At 46.7% G+C, this 26,301-nt stretch overlaps 1 protein-coding gene across 1 annotated transcript in view; it reads left to right on the top strand.

Moving 5' to 3' along the window:
• Positions 1–26,301, top strand: part of LOC135398502 (afadin-like) — a 224,298-nt gene that overhangs the window by 17,983 nt on the left and 180,014 nt on the right. Inside the window, exons 6-8 of the mRNA XM_064629904.1 lie at positions 879–1,036; positions 14,437–14,605; positions 20,593–20,840. Of these exons, the coding sequence (XP_064485974.1) occupies positions 879–1,036; positions 14,437–14,605; positions 20,593–20,840 (575 nt within the window). The remainder of the gene's footprint in view (positions 1–878; positions 1,037–14,436; positions 14,606–20,592; positions 20,841–26,301) is intronic.

Raw genomic sequence — 26,301 nt, 5'->3', positions numbered from 1 at the left:
TGGTACTTTCCCCATACCCCGGATTAAACGAAAGGGCCGACAGTGCCTCATGTTTTTCGGAACAGGACCGCCCTGCCAGTGCACGAACAGTACCGAACAGGGGAGGGTCCACTCCACATTCGAGTGGACTAACCCGTCAGTCCACGAAAAACACGCAACAAGGGCACAATCCGATCTTAGTAGAACACTAGAACTGACCTCCTTTGTTATACATCATGCCGACACCGGAATGTGGACAGGATTTATGGTCTTCCACACGGTCTCCTTTGTCGGCAGACCCACAGGAAGGGTTCAATACACCTGTCATCGGGATAAAACGTGGTCAGCTAAGCGTCAGTTCTCATTTGACGAGAGCAGCAGCATTCGTGGACACGGGCACGGCAGTTAGAGGTGAGGCATGGCTCCAACGCCGAGGCACAGCCACGACAGCGGCTTCAAACTAAAAGTCGTCGACTTCGCGGACAAGTACGGGAACAGGGCAGCTGGCAGGGAGTACGGCGCTGACGAACGTTGAGCGTCTCTGTTGATTTTGTATGTGCATCACTGGTTTAGCGCACAAAGCAGTCGCGTCGTATTACCCGCGGCTTATCTGCGAGCGCGGCTTATCTGCAAAAATATTTTCAAAATGTATCTAAAAACGAGTCCTGCGGCTTATCTGCGGTGCGGCTAATACGCGTGAAAATACGGTACTTAATTTTCTCACTTAAAAATAAAAGGTTTGTGTTTTCTGTCTACTGGATTATTTGGTCTGTTTTCATATTCCACTCGGTACCTCTCAGTATTTGATTTGTATTTGATTTGAACTTGAAAATCACTATTCGCAGAGCCCTAACATACACTGCATTAATTTACCCTTTTTATTGTGTCATTGCAAACAGGGGGTACCCTGAGAATCTTTGGAGAATCCTTGAATCGTGATGTGCCCTACAAGACTCTTCTGCTGTCTACAACAGACACTGCAGCCCATGTCGTCAAAGAAATCCTCGATAAATATGGCATGGATAAAGAAGACCCCTTGCACTATTGTCTGGTACAGGTAAGTGTAGAGACAGACCCAGCTGGAATGGAATGTCGGTGTGGTGAAGTACTGTGTTCAACAGAGTGTTTTGAAAGTCCGTGAGATACTCTGAGCTTTACTAACTTTTTCTTAGATGTACACCATCGGATGAACACAGAGCGTGTGCCGTAGACAGCACTGTGCTAAGAACAGTCATTTGTATTCTGTATTTTGTGCAGTTAGACATTGGTGTAGCGAAGTTACACAACATTCTTGTGAAATGTGATACATAGGATTTTTCGTACACTAAGTGCACCATTGGCACCATGCAACTCTCCATCGAACCATTATATTTTTCTGTCCAATAGCTGGGACTAGTCTTCGGAAGTAACTTAGTTATAAGTAATACTAGTGACTCTCCAGCGGAACACCCTCGGCGAGCACCAAAACAAATCCACGAGGGTAGCACAAAGGACCAAAACTGGTCTTGCAGTCCTTGGAGTGGGGCCGACGAGTTGGCGTGGTGTCCCCACTAGTCCCCATTCCTGTCGTCCCCATCCAGCGCCATCTATTGAATACAGAGATAACCATGTCCGGCGCCCCCAAGGTCATCGGTGCCACAGCACATGTGCATAAGCAGTTGCGAAAAATGTCCATTAACGTGGACATTGGAACATGGGACATGGAACGTTTCTTGCACGTATGTGAGTGAACCAAGCAAACACAGCCTTATCCATGTAGTCGAACAGTCCACGTGTACAGTCCGAAACTAATGCCCAGAGGAAGCGGTTCAACCACTTCCTCTGGGCATTAGTTCCGGACTGTACAGCGTTCACAATGTTTTCTTTGGCCTTCAGGATCGTTGACAGGGAACTCTGTCAAATGTTGAAGCGATCAGCTACGTCCTTCTTCTCTCCACTTTCAACGGCTGTAATAATATCTAACTTCTGTAGAGACAGGGCCTTTCATTTTCGACATGAAGTTACATGAGAAGTTAACATGAGTTATGGAGGGAGGAAGCAACATGCACCCGAGGAGGCCGAGGGAGAGGGGGAAGGTGACGTGTTAAAAGCGGGTCATTGACATCGCCAAGGACTGCGGGAAATCCCTCTGGAGCGTTCCGCTGCGGTTTGACAAAAGTCTGTGGCTACTTTTGGTCTTGTTTGTTAGAACATCGTCTTGGAAACTTCGTTACATCCAGAAAGAACATGGAAGCGACTTAGTTTTACCGAGAGAAACAATACATTGAGTTCAATGGGGAAGGGGTTAAGGAAATAGGAAACTTCGTTACATCACGGATTTCGGTACATCGGTGTTCGTTAGATCGAGGTTTAACTGTAGTTTCTAAAATTATAGAGATAAACAGAGAATTCTAAAAGTAGCTGTAACTTGCAAGCAACTAGCTACAGTCACCGCATTTCACTGCATATACTCCAACTGCGTATAAATAGGGCCAGAAGTTTCGGGTTTGACCCTATTGCTCCCCGTGCGTACCTAGGGTTGCCACCAGGCCGGTATTATACCGGCACAGCCTTTTATTTGCTCGCTCTGCCGGTTGGCGGTTGGAAGGTAATACCGGCAGCCTTTTTCAACATTCAACTTTCAACATTTCACTACAGCTTGAATAAATCTGGAGCACAGACCCAACTCCGCAGTCACCAGTCGTTTTCTTAGTTATTCATTATTATTGTTATTATTATTATTATTATTATTATTATTATTATTATTATCATCATTGTTATTCATTAAGGCTACGGTCTCACGGTAGCCATCTTGAATTTACTTACGGACTTGCTACGGCGGGGCGCCACCGTCGCGGTTTCCGTGGATGACCCCGTTTGGGAGAAACGTGCGTGGGACAGCTGCTAACTGGACCCTTTGACCTTGAGTCTCTTCTCTATGCTATTGTACCCGGTGTTTATACGTGTGTAGAAGGGACGATTGTCTCGTAAAAGTCTTTTGAAACTGTCGTGCAAGACGGCGAGTTGATTTTCGTGCTTTCGTGTTTTGAGTAGCACGGGGGTAGCTGTCGCGCGCGTAGCGTGTGACGAAGACTGTGCAAAATATAATATATTTGATATATATAAAAATATATATCTCAAATGCAAAATGGTCAAACAACAGTCATAAAAAAATGGACGCAAATACTAAATAATTGCAGTCAGCTGTGAAGAGTCTGTTCACGTGCCGATCGGTAGCAGTTTTATCTCAATATGGCTTACAGAAACAGGATTTCTTGAAATGAATTATGAAATTACCAGTTCTGTTGAAACTAGAAGTTCAACTCACAGTGCGCACACAAAATGATAAGAATCAAAGGAATGGCATAACCGAAATAAAATAAGGAAGTCGACAATTATACGCTATGTAACCTGTCCGTATTCGGCATAGTAGCGGCTGTGACTAGTAGGCAGAGGCGTAGCCAGACCTCCAAGGTAGGTACAAAAACTCCCCCCCCCCCCCCCCCCCCCCCACTGATCCTGTGTCAACAACACACACATTCTTGTGCACAATGCAAACTGAGGATTAAAAAAAGGAACGAAAATAGTTGATTTAGACGTTCACAGTACGATTACATGTATAGGCTGTCATGACCAACGAGGTGGTGTCACGAGATTGGAGGTATTTTGAAAAGCTCATACTTTGAAAACCATTCAAGAGTGCTTCTTAGATAGACGCCATAAACTGCAAGAACTTTCGCGATCGTCACACTGGTCCACGACCCCCCCCACATATATTATGTTCTCGGATTTGCACGATTTGTGTGGGTCGGTCCGTGGCAGGTTGGGGGGCTCGAGCCCCCCCCCCGTGGCCACGCCACTGCTAGTAGATGAAGATAACTTTTTTTTTTTTCTATTTGGCTGCGATTCATGTTATCGCTTTGTGAGGTGACGAGAGGTGTGATCTTTCGCCACGAAATGTGGTCATTTCACTAGTTTATTTCAGTTGTCTCCATCGCATTACGTGGCGCTGATTGCCCACAGTTTGTCGTGAGACGATTGTTGTACTTGCGAGTAAACGGAGGATCCGTCTACAGACTTCAGAGTTCAATCCAAGAAATTGCATTTGCATTGCAAGATAGTTATCGTGCGACAAAAGTTCCTCGTAGCAAAATGGATGCGACAGCACTCCTTCCGTTTGCCTACATAATAAACATTTACCATGGTGCCCCCTCCTTCCATGCTCCGGTTCTTCGTTCAGTTCCCCCACATGTAGAAAACAAAGAAACTAGTTGGAAAGAAAAAGGAACGAGACAAAGACGCGCATGCTCTGGGGAAGGGGATTGGCTTATATTCTTTTCTCTCTGGGCTATAGTATTCACGCCTAGCACTGACAATTGTTTTGTAACAGCCTGCTTTCCGCCCCTAACAGGCTTCGCTGTCATAGAAGTTGTCAGTGGCACTGGGAGACGGAAGTTGATTCGTCATGCGCAGCGAAGGGCGCAATTGTTATGATTCGAGCCTATTGTGATAATCGCAGTTTCATTGTGATAAGTATTACATAATAATAACGAATACATTTCTATATGTCATTTGACAGCAGGGCTGCTTGTCCGTCGCGTAGCGAAAAGATTGCAACGAAACAGCTGTTGTACGAAATGCCGCAAGCATTCATTGTACACGCACGCATTGCTTACTAGGGGCAAAAATAGGATGCTACGATTTTTAGTTCTGTCCACAACAGTTGTTTCGATCCAAAGCCAATATGTTACTCTGTGGAAGAATGTCAGAAATACAAGCGAAGAGACACTCAAGAGCCAAGCTCTAAACAACAGCTTTGTTGCGTTCCCCTGTGATTCTCTCTTACAATGAGACATGAGATACAACAACCGAAGTAATGTCAATGCGTGCGCATTCTCGTTGTTTTTCCTCGGTCCTTCGTCCTGTGGCCATGTGTCACATTGACCCGGTTGCAGCAGCACAGTGGATGCCAATCTCTCGTGAGGTGGTCCATTTCCAGGTCTCGCGTAACGGACTGTTACACTGGTTACACACTGGTCATTTCAGATCTATCCGCTGCGCCGTGGAGCACTACGTAGAAAGTAAAGAGCATGTTGGTTGGAACTTATCAAAGGAAGACGTCACCTTTGTCGAGAAACACGCCCCCGGGTAGCGGTAGGGAGGATTTGTGTCAAATAAAGCTGGGTTGCTAGTTGAACGCCATCCGTGTCTGTCGTGTTTGTGTTCGTCCACCACGATGCGTCGCCGAGAAAGCACGAATTCAGCTGAAATCGCCAGCAGAGCGCTGTCGTCACTTCCGCACTTCGTTCGCAGACCATGGCGCAGACGATATCCCCAGGGTTCAACTGATTTCGGTATTATCGCTGCTGAGTAGACTTTTCATGCTGCTCTCATTTGTTTTGAGCAACGACCGCTCGTCAAAAACGCTTCGGAAACGTTCCTGGGTGGGTTTCCGCAAATCTGCAGTTGTGAATGTAGAAATTGGCGCGTGTAAAAAAGGGAAAAATAGATTTCTCCCATTTCCTGTCTTTTTTCTCTTTTTCGCTAATAGAAAAATCGGGAACTCAGACTCGGTGAAAAGCATGGCGGCAAATGATGCGCAATGGTTCGTTGTGCTTTGTTTCTATGATGTTGTTTTACGCTTGATACACATAACCAACCAGCCAAGCAAATACAGTCAACACTACAGTACGAGAATACAGTAGCATTTTAGTAGTTATATTATTTTTCTCTTTGGAATACAGCGTACTGCGGAACGTAGACCGGAACAACGTCACACGCGAAATTGATACATTAGGGAAACGGCACAGGGAAATGTGACGGGGTTTTCATTTCGTCATTTCGACTGGGACATTTTACCCAACGCCGTTTCATCGGACGCCGATTTATCATCCCTTGCCTTTCGTCGTCCCTCTTCTCGGGATTTTACTGTCGCGCAAAGACAATTCTCCAAAGCATCGGGGTGCACAATCGGTTATGAAAAGCAGAAAAGCGTGAACACAAATACAAGAAAACGTACATCTGGTACGTACGTCTGTGATCTTGTCAGCCTGCTGGCCGGCACGAGCCCCACGCCATCATCATGTCTTCGTGTGCGTGTGTTGTTGTAATCTTGTATTTTGTTTCGTTAGAACAGATGCAGAAATGTTTTCTTCCCTGTCCCGCAGTAATTATACTTGAGCCACTACACGAGGAGTTCCTCGTGGCATTCGCACTTTAGGAATTAGCCAACTCCAAAATTAGCCGCAGGAATACCGCTGGTAGTCTGAATAACGCGGTCAGTCGGGGGACATTTTTGGGCCGGGAACGGGACATTTCGGTGTGGAAGTTTCGGTGTACGGACTTTTTTTTTTTCGGGGATATTGTTTCCCACAACCATTCTTCGCTGTTTGCGAAGGCAACGCCGATAGCTACTGTCATAATAATAATAATAATTCGAGGCCTTACGTCGCGAGACAACTGCGATCAGTTACTGTCATGAGACAGGTTCTCCGTTCATGAGCTTATCCCCTTTACTATATACTGAGCCTATACTGATATTATGACAATAACGTGAAGGTAATGGCAAATGCCATGAGCACGATATGGAGAAATGCAACGAAATAAAAGCAAGTTTCTCACAGACACGTAGCTGATCGACGTACTGTCACTGTGACTTCCCTGAGAGAAACATGCGACGCATATGACACGGGTTCGAATACTGTCACCAGGTGTGCTCTCTGCGGTTTTCCTTGGGTTTTCCGTCGTACTTTCCTGATGAATGTCGGCTCACTTAGCCCTGAAGTCAACCCAGGATGCATACTAGCCCCCTGTCACCCTCCCTCCTGCTGTCCTCTGTCCACGCCTGTACACTGCGTACAGCAATAGTTGCTTCGCAGCGCTAACACGGGAAAACATTTTCTCTGCTAATTAGCACAAATGTGAAGTGTCACAGAAAGTAGTACGACGTCCAGTTTCAACAAATCAGGAGAGAAGACGTCATTCGGAATGACCAGGAGCATGTCAAGTTCTTTTTTAGAAGTGCGCAGATTGACGTGCACGGTGATGTGTAAAGAGGGAAATAAAATGCGGGGGGAAAGCAACAAAATTGACAGACATAAATATATTTCAATATGTCTAGCGGTATCACATCTCGGGAGCCCCATGACTGTACAGGCCGCATTGTTGCAAGACACAAGGACGTAAATTCACTAAAACTGACCCACAGCGACTACCTAGGCAAAGAAATGCTATGTGTGAGTCATTTTAAAATGGAATTTAATACGAATAAATTAAGCTACTCGTTGAATAACCGTAATTGGATACATATACAACATATATTGGAATACAAACATGTACGGTACGTATATGTATGCGTAAGTATAGCGCTTACTCTTTTTTTGGTCTCCATGTGCCGGGTCTCTTCAAATACAGTCAAACCTCGTTACAACGAAACGCGATATAACAAAATTTGCGATCGAGCGAAATAATTTGGATTCCCGGCAGAGGGCCATAGAGATCAATGTATTTTAACTCCCGCTACAACGAAACACTTTTCAGCCGCCGCCTCGATACAGCGAAAGAACAAGATAAGGTTTATGACCCCAAAGCCGACTTTAGGGTCATGAAAACAAAGGGCGCAAGCAGCGTCCTGTTCCCGCGGCGAAAGATGGCACGCGCGATTAGGGTCGGGAGGAATCTGGTGCCTACAAAAGGAAGTCTGAGTCATTGGAAGGTTAGGGATTTTCTTCCGAGGCTTCTCCTTCTCCTTTTCGCGCTTGTTTTGAACTGTCCGGTTGCAGCCAAGTAAAAAGAGCACGAGACGCAAGGCGCCTTCGCACGCGTGGGAAACGCTTCGTTCGCGTGGCGGCGTAAGTGACGAAATCAGCCTAGATGAATTTCTTGATGGGGACAAACATGCCATAGCAACGGAGAGCCTTACGGAAAACGCAGTGTCATAGACGTAGAAGGTTTGCGGGAGATCGCAACACGATATGGAGAAAGCTGCGGAGGCTTCGGCGGCGTACGAACAATGCGTGACACCGCGTCTTCTAGGCACGACGCAGACGCGTATAACCGGCTATTTCACGCAAGAATAAAATACCGTAGGTGCACTTTGGCTCTGTATTTGTAGTTGTTGTCATTTTTCACGAAAAACGTTTCCGCGTCGTAGCGGGAGTTATCGACGCTTATGTACAGCGCGCGCCCTCGCAAAGGTCGTGATCCGTGACCTTCAATTCGGTACAACGAAATGTTCGATACAACGAAAGAAATTGCCGTCCCCGTGGGTTTCGTTATATCGAGGTTCGACTGTATATTCAATTTAGTAGAAGCATCAATTCGATTTGGAATTCGAACATTGAATTCCATATTTGATTAGGAAATGGAATAGGATATACGATTACTCGCTTCGGTGCTCAAATATCCAAACATTCACACCGTCCTATATAGTAAAAAGTCAACGTCCGAAGTCAACCAGTCCACGCGTACCAAAAGTGAATTTTCCTCAGGGAACATTTTTTCCCGGGGACGTTTCTTCCAGGGAACATTTCTTCCGGAGACAATTTTCGACATTTTCCTTCTTTTCTGGGTGCTATCTACACACCCAACGGAGAATAATACAACTCCTCAGCACGAAATTCAGCCAAACGGACACAATATAACCGTACGATCAACAAAAATACACGCGGCAGGAACCTGCGTATACGGAATCACGCACGGGGCCAACGTTTCGTAAGTCAGGGAGGTCAGAGAACCGCTACGTGATCACGTGATCAGCACATAGGAACCCGTGCCATCTCTCGGCAACCTCTTGCAACGCGAAGCTGCCGCTGGTTTCAAACGCGGATGGCGCCAGTTACCACATTTTCTGCGTTTCTGTGTATTTAGGTGTGCGATTTTGAACCACGCTAGTTTATTTATTATTCTTTCATTTGCGATAAAACTTTGGATATCACTCCTGCTGATAATTACCCGCCCGCTGATCATATTTTCACCTGAGAATAAGTACAGAATAGCCTTTTATGGCAAGTGTAAAAGTTGCGTTTTTTTCTTAAATTTGATAGGCAATAATCAATTAATGACGCTTTATGCGAGTAAAAACGTTCTTGACTTTCCTTTGCATACTGTGCAACGTCACTTTGAAAAAAGATTGACAGCGCTATCTCTTTTCGTGTTCGCATCATCCTTGACTGGAAAACACCAAAAATGGAAGATATGGTCGTCCTTCTCGCTTTATAACGCCACAGCTGATCACCACATAAACAAAGGAGTTCTTGGCTTAGCTTGCCCAAAGAACAAGCTTTCCAACGGTACCAACATATTTCACGTAAGTTGCCGAGAAGCCGTGTAACCTTTGACTGAAAATGACACTTTTCGGGTGATGAGTGGGACCGTAGCCTTAAGTCTTCGTGTTTGGAAGGGACAAGATCAGTGGTTGTGCAAAGCTATTGGTGAGTGTGTCGAGCCAGATAGAACTTAGGCCGTATGCAACCATCATGAGATCTCCTCCTGCAAAGAACGGTTTGTGTGCATCGATGCGTTTTTCAAAGTAAATAACAGTCCAACCCAGTTGCTCCAATACGATTCAGAGGACCGTTCATGCCTGTTTATAGCAATTTCTAACATCAATGATCCAGCCACACACAGGAAGTTATGTTTCCTCGTATTATCTCTCTGTGTCTGTGTGTGCTCATCCACCCCTCACCCACTTTCCCTTTTCCGCGAGCCTTTCCCTCTATTCCACCTCCTCTCCCTCAGCCGGTGTTTTTCACTACGAAAAGGTGGCAACCCTATTTGTACCCCCCGAATGCAATTATCGTACTTTGGGTTAAACCCGATATTTGCGCCCGACGATGTCAGTAAAACCCGAGAAACCTGCCAAACATAGAGCAGGGCGCAAGCTAACCAGCCAGTCTCAATCCGTGTCGAGCCGAGCGACGAGTCAATCCAATCCAACATCTGATTTGCACATGGGCACCAAGCGGCGGTTCTCTCTGCGTTCTCCCCGGTTGTGGATGCGTCACGCGTCTGTGTCGGACGCTTTTGGTCACACTTATCACACGAACTTCATTCAGTTTCGCAGCGTGCACCTTTGTGTGACGCCTATTCTTGGGATCAAAGCCTGCTGTCCTGATGGGCAGACCAAAGAAGACAGCCCACGACTGGGCGAGGGAGTACAGTGGAGCTCGTTTATTACGATCTTCGATAGAACGATAACTACGATATTGAGATCGAATTGCTGGTTCCCGTCAGCTCTCCCATTGAACTACATGTAAACAAAACATCGATATAATGATCGCCGCGGAAGCGCTTGCTCTCATATTGCGATCGGAATTCTCCCGGCAGCCGGTAAAACACGTGAAAATTAGAAATCAAGATTGCACCATTTCACTGAAAACGAATTACAGTACATTGGCACTTTCAAGAGCCTTCGCCTCCGTGCACGCTAAAGCGAGAATGCAGTGCGTTTATCCGTGCATGACTGCCGGGGGGATTAGATGCGTGCGTTGCAAGGCACACGACTTCGAAGGGCGGAAGGGACTCGTGCGAAGTGGAGAACGTTGTTCCCTCTCCACATCGTTCTCTCGTCTTCAAGCTTTTTTTTCTTGTTTTGCTGCGTGCTTGCTACGATGGCGTCCGTGGTTCCAAGACGCTTTTTGACGAGGAAAGTAGCGTGGCTCGACCCGAAGTTGCATGCGCTCTGCGGGCTTCGTACTGGTGCAAAACTGCGTTGTGAAGTACCGCGGCTTCAAAAAGGTGTATTGGCAAACAGTTGCATGTCGCCACCCACGCGTCCACGGATTACCCGTGGCGGAGGCGCATTCTGATGGACCACGCAGTCCGGTGAGAACGGTGATGACTACGGCATTGGATGACGAGCAATGGACGAGGTCGTCGATCACAATAAACGCACATGTTCAGCAGCGTTCTACTTGTGGCGATCTACTCCGTTTACGCAAACCCGAGCAGCAATTTCTCGAAAGCTCGTTTTTAACGATACTCTGATATAACAATCCGATTTCGCGTTCCCGTCAATATCGTTATAAACGGGCTCGACTGTACTCAGATCTTGAGGTTAAGAAGAAGGCGCGCCTGGACGCTTTTCAGGACTCCAGTGAAACACCTGCGGAATTCACGTTGGTCTGCAAGTACTGCTGCCTGGAGATTTCGCCAGATCCAGCAAAAAAGCCTTATGATCGCATCAGAGAGCACGTGGTGTCGGCACGGCATGGTAAATTGAAAGCGGACTTCGAGAAGGCCGAGCAGGCGAAAACGACACAACAAACCATCTTCGACATTACCGTAAGACAGCGGAGCAAGGAAAAAGAAGCAGAAGGTGCGATACACGATTTTGTGCACGCCGTCTGCTTTGCAGGAATAAGTCTGGAGCATGCAGACGTTGAACTTGGGTGCTTCTTCAAAAGGTATTGCCCGGCCACGAGGACAATGTCATGTGCGAAAAGCACCTCCGACAGGTGTTTGAGGCCTCCAAAATGATGTTTTTAAAGAAGATAGCCACTGCAAAGATAAGCATCATTGTAGACGAGTCCCCAGACGTCATCAGCACTCTTACCGTCAACACACTCTTCTGCTACTACAACACCGAAAAAGAGAAAGGAATTAGTCTTGCAGATGTTGTGCACGTGAAGGTATGCAACAGCTATAGCATTGGTGCTGTCCTGACTTCTGTACTGAAGGAATACGGAAAAGACTGGAGCGACGTGATTGCAGTCGCCAGTGACTCCAGTGAGTACATGCAAAAGATGGTGCACGAAATTCGCAAAACAGAAGGTGTAAACATCATTGACGTGAAGGACTTGCCGCACCTGATCCACATGGCAGTGGATAAGGCCCTTTCGTGTGAAAGTGTTGCCGACGTTCGTGCTGCTGTGATCAAGTTCGGGGCACTATTCAAGCACGCAAATCACCTGTATCAGACGTACCACGAGATCTGCATAGCAAACGGACTGTCATGCAGTGAGATTCAGAAGCCACCTCCTGTCGTCCCCATACGCTGGTACAGTTTCTACAGATGCCTGTGCGTACACGGAAATGTGGGATTGTTTAATGGAAGTACTGGAAAAGGATCAAGCCAGCTCAAAAGCTTCTGATCTTAGGCAACTTCTCTCTGATAGAAAAGCTGTGGTCTATGCAAAGACGGTTCTAGTTCAACAGGTACTGGAACATTTGGTGTCAATCCAAAAAAAGCTAGAGAGTGGCCAAGTCCTAGTCCCTGAGTACTACCATCTTGTGCATGTGGAGCTAGCTGCAGCTGTGAACACTGTAAACGGAGTGCTGTTCATGTCGGAAGGCAAACAAAAAGAAGTTCTTTCAATGCTACCTAGACATCCTGCAGCTGAGGTGAAAAATAATGTGGGGGAATTTTGCAGACCTCTGACTGACAAATGGAATGCCACATGCATGAGGAATCTAACAGAACTTGAATGGGGCCAAGTGACGCAGAACGAAACATGGAAGCAATCCTTGATCCTCGACCCCCATCAGAAGCATGCTGCTAGCCAAGAGTTCGAATCATACCAGAGCTTCTTTTCACTTGTAACTGACCCTGCATCTGTGCAAGAAGAATTTTGTCAGTACCTAAAGGAAGACATCCCAACAAATGATGGCCTGGGCATCATGGAATACTGGGTGAAGAACACAAAGTACCCTAATTTGAGGTCAGCAGCTCTGAGCTTACTGTGTATCTCCAATGGGAGTTGTGACGTTGAGCGCACCTTCAGCCAGCTGCGTTACGTTCAGAGGCCCGACCATTCGTCAGTGGGTGCAGAGACATTGACGATGGCAATGATGCTGTATGTTAACAAAGGATGGTAGCTACAGATGACATCATACGTTATACGTAGGGCCAAAGTTTTCTGGTTTTACTCTTTTTCAGATTCGGGGAGTAAAAATTTTCCTTTAAGTACTGACAAAATTCTTCTTGCACAGATGCAGGGTCAGTTACAAGTGAAAAGAAACTCTGGTATGATTCGCGCCCGCGATTGAAGAAGCACCCAAGTTCAACGTCTGCATGCTCCAGACTTATTCCTGCAAAGCAGACGGCGTGCACAAAATCGTGTATCGCACCTTTTGCTTCTTTTTCCTTGCTCCGCTGTCTTACGGTAATGTCGAAGATGGTTTGTTGTGTCGTTTTCGCCTGCTCGGCCTTCTCGAAGTCCGCTTTCAATTTACCATGCCGTGCCGACACCACGTGCTCTCTGATGCGATCATAAGGCTTTTTTGCTGGATCTGGCGAAATCTCCAGGCAGCAGTACTTGCAGACCAATGTGAATTCCGCAGGTGTTTCACCGGAGTCCTGAAAAGTGCCCTGGCGCGCCTTCTTCTTAACCTCAAGATCTGAGTACTCCCTCGCCCTGTCATGGGCTGTCTTCTTTGGTCTGCCCATCAGGACAGCAGGCTTTGATCCCAAGAATAGGCGTCACACAAAGAAACTGAACAAAGTTCGTGTGATAAGTGTGACCAAAAGCATCCGACACATACGCATGACGCATCCACAACCGGGGAGAACGCAGAAAGCCCACCGCTTGGTGCGCATGAGCAAATCAGATGTTGGATTGGATTGACTCGTCGCTCGGCTTGACACGGATTGAGACTGGCCGGTTAGCTTGCGCCCTCCTCTATGTTCTACGTTTGGCCGGTTTCTTGGGTTTTACTGACATCGTCGGGGCGCAAATATCGGGTTTAACCCGAAGTCTGATAATTTCATTCGGGGGGTACAAACGGGAAGAAATAAGGTTAAACCCGAAAACTTCTGGCCCTAATTATATGTGGTCAAGTATGGTACTTTAGAATTTAGTGTTTTTGTCTCTAACTTCAGAACCTTGTCGCATCTTTGTGCACTCCCTGTCGCCGACTGGTACTCACCATGAAAGTTGCTCTCTGTGAAAGGGTTATTAATTACAGTTACTGGTTTGAGTTTGAGTTTGATTATATATAGAAAAAGGGAAGTTACTGGTTAATTGCTCAGTCAGTGATTACTTGTAACCAAGTTACTTCCCAAGACTGGTTTGGACCACTTCTTTGAAGAACCTTTAGTTTTCATACACATTTTTTGCTTGAACTTGCTTGATATGCCGGACCGTGCATAGCAACCGTGCATAGCAACCGTGCATAGCAACCGTGCATAGCAACCGTGCATAGCAACCGTACATAGCAACCGTACATAGCAACCGTACATAGCAACCGTACATAGCAACCGTACATAGCAACCGTACATAGCAACCGTACATAGCAACCGTACATAGCAACCGTACATAGCAACCGTACATAGCAACCGTACATAGCAACCGTACATAGCAACCGTGCATAGCAACCGCGCATGCGACCGTGTGATGATGTGAGGATGTAACAATGGGCTGTTAAAGATGGAGCTCACTTCTACACGACGCTCAGATGCACAATGGGTGCTCATGACTATGTTTATGCACAAGGTACTGGATGCATTGTTTGTGAAAGGTGGATGCTATGCTTTGCCAGGTTTTGCTTCCTCCATCGGGAGAGACATCACCATTAGACCACATGCTTCAGCAGCGATCATCCTCCCCTCCTGGAAGTATTGGGCCCATTCCTGCAGGAATAAAGGAGTACATTCTTGATGATGATGACTGCCCTTTGGCAATTGAGAGGCAACACAATCGGATTAAAGGTACTTTGTGCATTTTGTATTTTCAGGTCTGTTTGAGAACGAAGGAAACAACATCCCAATGAACTAACCACATTTTTCTGTGTATGACATGCACATTACTTATGGGAGTTTTTCCCAAAAGGAGCAATTCATGAGAAGACTTGCTACTTGTAGCCTTGTGCAATTGTCTAACCACTTGACATCGACATGACCTCTCCTCCTCGCTGGAGTGATGTATTGGCGTCGCCCCGTCTCTGGAGGAGCCACATGCTTCCGAATCTTTGTTTCTGGTACGGGAGGAGCTATTTTTTTTGTTCTGCACAGACTGTTCGAGGACGAAAAGTACGCATTAACCGATATTGAGGCTGCGAGCAGCTACGGCTTAAGCGGGTAGCAAATACATTGGTTTCAATGGGAGTAGCGATGGGGATTCAGCGGAATTACGGCTTAAGCGGGTACGTATTAACGAGGTTCCACTGTATATGAAAACAGGACAGGTGCACAGTATGCAAAGGTCATAAAATCGGAGCATGGGAGGCTGTCATGGAGCCGATGACCCTCAACTCATTTCTTAAGGTTGGCGTTGTTGACGTGGAATGTGAGGTGCCGTATTTACTCGCATAATTTGCACACTTTTTCTCCCAAGAAAAAGTCGGAAAAGTTGGGGTTGCGCAAATTGCGCGGGAACGTTCGTTACGATATTCAAATGATGCAAAATTTAAAGAATTTAGTTTGCCGGTCATATAGGCTCTCGGTAGAGCAGATTGACATTATCACTGCATATCACTGCAAGCATGAAAGGAGTACCCAAATATCTCGCAATCGCGGACAGTCGGGGAGGCAAAATGCCGGCCCACTAACGCTCATATACCGGTGAAATATGTCTAGACGCTACTGGCGATGCCGCTAGTCGCACTTGACAACCGAAAGCACGCTATGTTCGCCAACTTTGTCATGTTGTGCTGTAAGGTTTGTCATAGCGTGTTTGTTCAGCGTTTCTTTCCTGCATTTATTAGTTTGAGTGACAGTATCGTCCATCGCGTCTGTGGATCATTACCCGAAAGTGTGCACAAATGAAACAAAAGCACCGCAATAACTTCGGTAGCACTGACGGCGTTGCGAAAGCAATCGCCACGGTCGCTGAGACGCGCATGCCAGATATCCGCACGTGAAAACGCGGGTGCGCAAATTACGCAATATTTCGTTCTCTTGTCGTTTTTAGTGCTAAACCAGGGGTGCACAAATTATGTGATGGCGCAAAATATGCGAGTAAATACGATAGGTGGCGATGAGACTCAAGTTTGCTACGACGCGACTCTCAGGGACCCAAGTTTGATGACTTCAAGTAAACATTGCCTTCTTGACAAATGTAACAAAAAGTACTTGTAGTTGACACGCGTGCCTTGATTACTGTGGCTACTAATGGCGATGTGGAGCTTTGGTTGTTTGAATAAAGCTGAGTTTGAGTTAAGGAGAGCTGCTCTGAATGAGGGCTTGATGTGCTGGCAGCACAGACTTGTGGCATGGGAGTTGCGGCATGGCTCACTAGGCCTTGCTGCACACTCACGCAATGCCGGAAATTAGAGACTCATTCATTCCAAAATATTCATCTACAGGCAAACTGAAAACATCCCAGCGTAGAAAATAATTTATTTAATTCCCCACATCACCACCAGCAATGATGTCGAGTATCGCATCTGGTGATGAAACTCCCCGTTCACCATCTGACAATAAAGTTGTTGTTGTTGTTTGTTATATGTGGGTGCGTTCGTTTCTTCAGCCGCGACTGAATCAACATTGTGATGTTGAGCCCAACCCAATAGTGAACCCCGCGAACGCGAATACCGTCACTGCTATTTGAGAATATACAGACTGTCATCCATGCCTTTTTATTGGCTATGTTGTCAGCAGGAAAGGTCTTGATCCCCTGAAAACAGTGAGGCTTACTTTCTTTGCCGACCACAAATAAGCGGCGTTGTTCTGCGCGTTTGTGCACACCATTGCTTTTTTTCCACCAATTTGTTCCTTGTTCCTCTTTCTCTTCCTCTTTCCTCTGGCACAAGTATATAAGTACCGTATTTTCACGCGTATTAGCCGCACCGCAGATAAGCCGCAGGACTCGTTTTTAGATACATTTTGAAAATGTTTTTGCAGATAAGCCGCACTCGCAGATAAGCCGCGGGTAATACGACGCGACTGCTTTGTGCGCTAAACCAGTGATGCACATACAAAATCAACAGAGACGCTCAACGCTCGTCAGCCCCGTACTCCCTGCCAGCTGCCCTGTTCCCGTACTTGTCCGCGAAGTCGACGACTTTTAGTTTGAAGCCGCTGTCGTGGCTGTGCCTCACCTCTAACTGCCGTGCCCGTGTCCACGAATGCTGCTGCTCTCGTCAAATGAGAACTGACGCTTAGCTGACCACGTTTTATCCCGATGTCAGGTGCATTGAACCCTTCCTGTGGGTCTGCCGACAAAGGAGACCGTAGGGAAGGCCATAAACCCTGTCCACATTCCGGTGTCGGCATGATCTATAACAAAGGAGGTCAGTTCTAGTGTTCTACTAAGATCGGATTGTGCCCTTGTTGCGTGTTCTTCGTGGATTGACGGGTTAGTCCACTCGAATGTGGAGTGGACCCGCCCCTGTTCGGTATTGTTCGTGCACCGGCAGGGCGGTCCTGTTCCGAAAAACATGAGGCACTGTCGGCCCTTTCGTTTAACCCGGGGTATGGGGAAAGTACCAGGGAAAAATAGTCACCAGAGAAGCCGCACCCACGGATAAGCCGCAGAGCGTCCGCGAAAAAAATAAATCGCGCATAAGCCGCGGCTAATACGCGTGAAAATACGGTAATTATAAGTAATGGTCAAATAATTATACAGTAAACTTCCATTAATTCGACCCTGACGGGAATGCGAAATTTGAGAGAATTATCCGAAGGTCGAATTAAAGAATAGGCTGAAAAATTGTAGAGGTCAATGTCACCTTTGTGCATTCCTCTGCTGTCGCTCGCGCTTGAAACAAGCATCTGGAAGCATTGCACATAGAGCTCGTGCACGCGCGCTACAAGACCGTTGTCGGACGTGTTCTGCCCGCGCAAGATGGCGGAAGGGAAACTGAAGACAATTTTGCGGAGAGCTCGCAGCGTGCGTGCGTGCACACACACGCACTGAATGCTCTCACCGAAATAGTCTTCAGTTTTCGCCATCTTGCCCGGGCAGGACACGTCCGACAACGATGTTGTCCACTTCCACAAAGTCATCGAAACTCGCCAAGCGCACGTTGTGTATCGGACTCTTGTTGCACCGACAGTTTCCGAACGAAAGCCCGGTGAAACGTGAAACAAAAAACGGAGAGAAAAAACGAGAAAGGAGACGTTTCCTCCTCGCCCGGCACTCATCAGAACCGCGAACCACCACCAAATGGATTGAGTTTTAGTGCATCATACGTAGGGTTCCGGGTTTTCGGATCTATCCGAAAATATCCGAAAAACGTACTCCGGTAAAATTTTAAGCAATTCGGATTAATCCGAAAAACTCCGCTTGGCAGATGTTTCCCCTGATAACCGGGTTATTGTTCTTGGCCTCCTTTTGTGTCCTGGGTTTCTTCTGACCTCGGATACTGACCCCACCGCAACATAACAATGGTTTCTGTGACCTAGCGTTTCCTTCGACGGTTATCTCGACCACTTGAGGATTCACCGGCCGGGTTTTTCCCTAGCCTGTTTTCCGATTTCCTTGTCCTACATGTGACATAAGCACTAAAATAAGTATCGAACCGTGGTCATACAGAGTGGTCTTTTTGAAATTACAACTAGTTATAGTGCTGACGACAAGATGGGATGCAAGCGAAAACTGCCCTGCGACTACGTCAAGTAGTACCCTGATTTCGAGGAGTTCACATCGTCCCTCGATCGCGATGCAGAGGTTGTCCTATGTAAGTGTTGCCGCGTAACAGTGAGCACACGGAAAGGGTGCTTTCGGAATTGCGGAACACCTCAGTGTGCTTCGCACGAAATGTATTGTTAAGGTTATGTCTCTTTAGTGTTGAAGCAATAAATGTGACAACTGCGTTTTCGCTGCACAACTGTGTGTGCGTCGTCAAGTGCTCTCCGAATTTCGGATATTAACTGAGCAATAAATGATACACTCAGAAAAAATCATTTTTTTGAAAATAGAATAAACTCCGAAAAACATCCTCCGGTAACACCCAGAAATAAACTCCGAAATCCCGGAACCCTAATCATACGCCATCGGCTTTATGTACGCAAGGGATGCGTGATGGTTCTGCACAATGCGCGAAGCTCTGTTTTGCACGCGCGCAGAACCACAGGCACAATCACTTACGTACGCAAGTACGATAGCGTACGGTGCACAAAAACTCGTGGTTATCGGAACGGATCGGTACTGTTCAGTCGCCATCTGCCAATCTGCCACCTGAGCTTTAGGGCGAACTTTCTGTTGCTATGTGCGGTGCGGGCGACGCGGTGCCTGATTTGCGGACGCATTGATCGAATTATACGATTTGCACTGATTTCACGTTCGAAATAACAAACTTTTTTATCAATAGAAACATATGGGCATTTGACGGGACCTCCGAATTCGATTGAATAGACGATTTCAGAAATTGCATGGATGGCCCACCAGAGAGCGCCGTGTTTCGAAAGCCCCGCTGCACCTTGGGATTTAGTTTTCATGAGTCAGAGAGAAGAATTCGAGCGCAAACGGTTTCGGTTTTCTCTCTTCTTCACCTCCCACACCTTCGAGCAACAGGCAGACGAACATGAATGTAAACCATTTCCCACGACGCATTGCGCGATGCGCGTGACTTGGGCGACGGAGGGCCCCCGTGCGGTGCACAAGGGCAATATCTGAAATCCCCTATTAAGCGGAAAAACGAATTATCCGAAGTCGTATTAACGGAAGTCTACTGTATAGCAGAATGAGGATGATACGATCATGGATTATATGAATTTTGGGATGACAAATTATTTTCTTGTCCCGGCCGGAATGCCTATTCTTCCCATGTATTACAGTTTGGATGATACGAATGAGCCGAGGAGGCGACAGATGTCAATCTCCCGTGCCATCATCTTGGTTTAGGGGGAAGACCCCCCCACGCGTCAAACACACACGTGCGCTGCCCAATTCCAAGGCAATTACTGATCCAACTTTGGTGTGTGAAAATGTTTCACAAATGCAAAGCCGTGGTGGATGATATGGACAGACAACCCATTCTGCACTCTTTGAAATCCACGGCTCATCCAGTGCCATAGTCACCATCATCATCCTCACCATCAGAACTGCATTGTTGTATAGAACATACCTTGTCCATGGGTAATTCGTCAGCACGTGTTTGAGTGCTAACGTACCAACGCTGCCAACTCGCATTTTGAAAGGCATAATACTTCGCACCGGTACAAAATCCGTCGAGCAATGTCGTTCCTCATCGAAACACGTTCCGGAACCGCAGACATCGTCGTAGCATGCAGTAAACCAGAAGAAAACGTGAGGGCGAGAGAACAATGTGGAAAGGAAGCATACCTACTCTACTTCTTGCAAGCCCCTTCAAAGTAACACGCCTTGCAACACGCGCATCTCATCCCCATCAGTTATGCACAGATAAACAGACTGCACGTTCTCACTTTAATGCTCATAGCGGCTAAAACTCTTGATAATGGCACCTTAATTTCTTTTCAGTGGAAAAATGGAATTTTGCTCCTCAATTTTCACTTGTTTTACTGACTGCTGGGAAAATTTCGATCACTATATGCGAGCAAATGCTTTCATAGCAATCGTTATACAGATATCTTGTTTACATGTACTTCAATGGGTGAGCTGATGGGAATATCCAAGTTATTGCTATATTGAAGATATGTATATGCAAAAGTGTGCCACTTGCCTATGGGAGATGCAGTTCCAACTGTCATTATTTGTTTCTTTTGTAATCCAGTGCGTTCCTGTATGCATATATAGCTCTTTTTTTTTTTCTTTTTTTTTTTTTTTCATGTAGGCACCCTCTCGTTCCACATACGTAGGCGTCCAGCTGACTACCAGCCCCGTAAACGCAAAAAGCGTCCTTTGACAACCCGCTCAAGTGAGCATCCAGGGAAAGGAAATTTTGGAGAGAGGTCTCCTCCTTCCCTCCTGCCATGGTTGGTGGAGCTTCGACCAGAGGGAACTGGCGAGCCGTTTCGTCACAGGCTCATGTTAGGGATGACAGAAGTGGGGTCTGCACCTTCAGCAGACCAGGGGCTCCAGGTGAGTCAAGGACTTCAGCTTTTTGTCTGCTTTAAAACACATAGTTATGTTTTACCTATAGCCCCTAGCTTTCTGCAGTGGAAAGTTAACATTTCCACCAAGTGGGATTTACAAAACTGCAGGATTCCACGGGCAAGAGAAAAGGAACAAAAAAATGTTGTATTATTCTCCCAAGGTCGCTTACCTACTCGTCAAGTGTGTTTTTCTAACCTTTCGTAACTTTTCAGTGTGCAAAGATAATTAGACTCAACCCTGACAATTACTCCCCGGGTGTTCCAGTCACTAAATTACCGTATTTTCACGCGTATTAGCCGCGGCTTATGCGCAATTTTTTTTTTTTCGCGGACGCTCTGCGGCTTATCCACGGGTGCGGCTTATCTGATGGTTATTTTTCCCTGGTATTTTCCCCATACCCCGGATTACACGAAAGGGCCGACGGTGCCTCATGTTTTTTCGGAACAGAACCGCCCTGCTAGTGCACGAACAATACCGAACAAGGGCGGGTCCACATTCGAGTGGACTGACCTTCCGAATACATTCCCCCACGAAGCTTTAACAAAAGGGGTGACAGTGATTAATGTCTCCTGGAACACCACTAATTCATCAATCGGCAAAAAACACGCAACAAGGGCACAATCCGATCTTAGTAGAACACTACAACTGACCTCCTTTGTTATACATCATGCCGACACCGGAATATGGACCACAGGGTTTATGACCTTCCCTACGGTCTCCTGTGTCGGCAGGAAGGGTTCAATACACCTGACATCGGGATAAAACGTGGTCAGCTAAGCGTCAGTTCTCATTTGACCTGAGCAACAGCATTCGTGGACACGGGCACGGCAGTTAGAGGTAAGGCATGGCTCCAACGCGGAGGCACAGCTACGACAGCGGCTTCAAATTAAAAGTCGTCGACGTCGCGGACCAGTACGGGAACAGGGCAGCTGGCAGGGAGTACGCCGTCGACGAGCGTTGAGAGTCTCTATTGATTTTGTTTGTGCATCACTGGTTTAGCGCACAAAGCAGTCGCGTCGTATTACCCGCGGCTTATCTGCGAGTGCGGCTTATCTGCAAAAACATTTTCAAAATGTATCCAAAAACGAGTCCTGCGGCTTATCTGCGGTGCGGCTAATACGCGTGAAAATACGGTATATCTATTGCGGCGGCACGTTCAGCCGTGTAAGAGCTAGCATGTGAGGTTGTATTGGGCAGTCGCGACTGGTTGGGTGTAACCTGTGAAAATGTTGCAGATTGAATGAAATCCTTACATAACTCTGTAATATACAGGGTGTCCCAGAAAACGTGTCATTGAATTATAATTAAAAAAACTACGCCACCTAGAATCACGAGGTTAACAGCATTTGTTCTTACTAGGTTTTTGCCACCTTCTGATGTGCATGTCATGTAATCTAAGTTTAATTATGTAAATTTTTGCAAAGTGAACTTAGGAATTTGCCAAGTAAAGGTCACTTTTTTATCCCACCAACATGAAGAGCTTGCCGAATTCACTCAAATTCATGATAATTGACAGTGATATTCATGAGCTATCCCATTGGAACATCATACTTTTCGGAGCACCGGACCATAACGTGCGATGACTTTTTGAGCGCAATCGCTCTCAGTCCGACGAAAGGAGGTTCCAAAGCCAGCCCACAGAGTGATAGTAGAAAAAGTAACAGTTCCTAAAATTGGGAGAGGGAAAGTGTTATCCCAGCGAAAGTCGGACACGATAAGCCATGCCTGTGTTATCTCTTTCTGCGATGCCGGGGTGGGCTGGGTTTCCAACCTCCTTTCGTCGGACCTACAAAGATTGCGCTGAAAAATTCATCGTGCGCTATCCTGTGGGAGCTCCGTGGAGCATGATGGATGGCTATTTTTTCCGATGGGATACCTCCTGATTATCTCTGTCAATTATCATTAATTTGAGTAAATTAGACACGCTCTTCACATTGGTGGGGTAAAAAAATGCCCTTTACTTGGCAAATATCCGACTTAAGCTTGCAAAAATTTACATAATTAAACTTATGTTACACGACATTCACATCAGGAGGTGGCTAAAACCCAGTAAGAGCAAATGCGGTTGACCGCTTAACTCTAGGTGGTGGAGTTTTTTTATTATAATTCAATGACACGTTTTCTGGGACACCACGAATATTCCACATAAAACACACTGTTCTGAGGGAAACAGTTGGTTTCGCGAAACATGGTCGATTTCACTGAAACACCGGTAAAAATTTGCGCTAGTTTTATGCAGCCACGCAAGTCCCCATGTTTGCCAGTGGTGGGTGCCCATGTGAAATCTTATTGCAGTGGTTTGCTGCAATGGTTTATTCCTTGCCATTGCAGTTCAGAGTTACTCAAGGAGCCTGAGTCTAAAATGATGTGAGAGCCATAGCGTCATTGGCTATGATGGCTTATCACAACTGCGTTGCCCAAATTTGTCGCCGACAGTTTTCGTGGTGTGAGATTAAATTATGTGCAAGATGCTTGTGGTAAGTCAGTAGGAGAAAATTGTAGAATTGTAGTAAGCAGTCGTTTTGTTATCGCCTGTGACCCGAGAGCTCCAGGTTTCTGACAAATATCTGGGATGGGAAAGTTTTTTTTAGGTCTGTGCGAATATTCAACATTTCGAATACGAATAGAATATTTTCACTATTCGTATTCGGTTTCATTGAACGATTTTATATTTGTGGCTTTCGAATATTCGAAATTTCCTGAATTCACGAGCATTATACGCTAAACCCGTGCAGCATTTTCCGGACGGGAATGCGCTGTGGTGGTGCGTTCCATGCTTGCGATGTCAGCGTCACGCAAAATCATCAAGCGTGTACGCAAACGATTTTGCAACGGCTTCTCGCCAGTCTGGCAGGATACGCATTGTCCGGATCCACTTTTGGTAATGAGTCTCCTTGCAAAACACACGCGATAGACGACTGAAATTGTACGTGAGAAATTCATATAGAACACATCGGTGCATGAATAAAACTGTATGATACAAAACCATGCAACAGCGACGTGCACGGGATGCATGCACGTGTGCAATCGCTACCGGGAGTTGGTTTAGTTTCGTCGTTCTTGTGTGTGAGTTCGTGTTGTGCTTGCTTACGTCTTCTCTCCTCGTCTAATTGGGATATTTGAATGCTGCACCTGAACAAGGAAACAGTGTTGGGATAGTCCAATGACATGCCTACCGAAGGCTGTGTGTGCATTGCTCAGCGTGTAAACATATCCAGACTGCCAGTTGGCAAAGGCGCCGAGGAGGCAGTACCTAACGCACAAATCGGCGGTGACTGCCGAAATGCTTGCCATTAAATTCTCCAAACACCAGCAAAGTCTGCGCTGCACGACCATATTGAACTATACCCCAGTATCTCAAACGAGCTTCTTGAAAGCGTTAGTGAACACGACGGGAGGTGTCCCAGCAATCACATTTGTCATAAAGTGAAAGCAACTGTTGTCACGTGAGAGAACTGCAGCTCTGGCGTGAAAGATAGCTGGAATGATACTACTCAGTGTGCGTCCTTTTAGCATTGCGGAAGGTGGAGGTTGAAGGCTCCAATGAGAGCAGCGGTGCCTGTTTAAACCAACGAGGACATCGTTTGTGAGAGATGTCATGCGGTGCCTCCACCACCTGCCACGACATAAGAGGGCAGTTTTAAGACGACGGGACCAGCGTGATAGCATCTCCGGTGATACGTGGACGTTGCATACGATAGCTTTTTGAGTCTGACCTGCTACCTTCTCACATCCACCATCGAGCTCAAGATGTTGCTGCTAAGCATGTGGTACATGACTTACAGTCAGTCGGTAATGTGAAAAGCCATAGTTTGGGACAGGGATTTCCCTAGACCCCCTTGGTTTTTTGCAACCCTTTCCCCACTGAAATTTCTGAGATTGCCCAATACAGCTGAGCTACCAATGTGTATATACCCACAAACACGTGTCCATATACATATACCCCCCGCGCCACCTTGGAAGCTCGCTACCCCCAGAGGTCGACTTCTAGGGATACTGGCCTGGGACAATCACACTACATCAAATACAGTGTCTTTCTTTGAGGAATCTACTATGAGCTCCATATATGCTGAAGTTTCACCTGCAACTGCAGCAGTGTAAATTGTCTTGCCTCAGCCTCGCCTCGCATTGCCTTGCTCAGCCTCGCATTTGGCATATTCTCCGACGCCTAGTGACACCCCTGGCTTCCCGCCAATGGACAACCGACATTCTTCCCCCCTCTATGTTGAGCAGAGTTGATCCAACGCTCGCTTTCCGCATGCCACGAAACACCTCTCGTCAAGATGCTGCATTAATCCACCGAATGCGCCTCGATGTGGCCTTTACAGCTCAGTGGCGTTACCGCTTGAGACAAGTTGACTCTCCCACCTGCTGCCACTGTGGTGTGCTTGAGGATCTGGAGCATATTCTTCTTCATTGCTCCCACTACCAACCTTCCCGAACCACACTCTCAGAGTCTCTTCGTCCGCTGGACTCTCGCCCCTTCTCCCTATCGAAATTGCTTGGTCCCTGGCCTAATCCAGCCCAGCAACGCTCTGCGCTCAAAGCTCTTCTGGCGTTTCTGGACACCATCGGACTTCAATCATTCTTGTGAAGGGGCTCGTTTTTTTTTTTTTTTATTCCCTACATTCCCACCAGCAATGGGGCAGAGTATCGCCTGTGGCGATGAACCTCCCCACTCCCCAAAGCCAAAATAAAGTTGTTGTTGTTAAATTGTCTTGTGGGAGTAGCAAACTTTTCTTCATACTTTCATAGTTGATGCTTCCCTACACATTTGTGATTATCAAAATGTGGTTGTGTGTGCTGTATGTGCACATTGCATTAACTCTTACCTTACCACCACACCCATAGAGCGTTTATCACCTGTGACCAACAGTCTGCGAGCCGCGCTACTCAGCCTCCAAAGCAGATATGGAAAAGTGGTGACATTTGGTGGATACTATAAATAGGGCCAGAAGTTTTCGGGTTTAACCCTATTTCTCCCCGTTTGTACCCCCCGAATGCAATTATCAGACTTCGGGTTAAACCCGATATTTGTGCCCCGACGATGTCGGTAAAACCCGAGAAACCGACCAAACGTAGAACATAGAGGAGGGCGCAAGCTAACCGGCCAGTCTCAATCCGTGTCGAGCCGAGCGACGAGTCAATCCAATCCAACATCTTATTTGCGCATGCACACCAAGCGGCGGGCTTTCCGCGTTCTCCCTGGTTGTGGATGCGTCATGCGTCCGTGTCGGATGCTTTCGGTCACACTTATCACACGAACTTCGTTCAGTTTTGCAACGTGCACCTTTGTGTGACACCTATTCTTGGGATCAAAGCCTGCTGTCCTGATGGGCAGACCAAAGAAGACAGCCCACGACTGGGCGAGGGAGTACTCAGACCTTGAGGCCTTAGACTTAGACTGAGACAGACTGAGTACTTGAGACCTTAAGAAGAAGGCGCG

This window comes from Ornithodoros turicata, chromosome 6 (genome assembly GCF_037126465.1).
Source record: "Ornithodoros turicata isolate Travis chromosome 6, ASM3712646v1, whole genome shotgun sequence".
NCBI lineage: Eukaryota > Metazoa > Arthropoda > Arachnida > Ixodida > Argasidae > Ornithodoros > Ornithodoros turicata.
The sequence above is the reverse complement of the archived record's forward strand: the minus strand, read 5'-3'. Positions and strand labels throughout refer to the sequence as shown.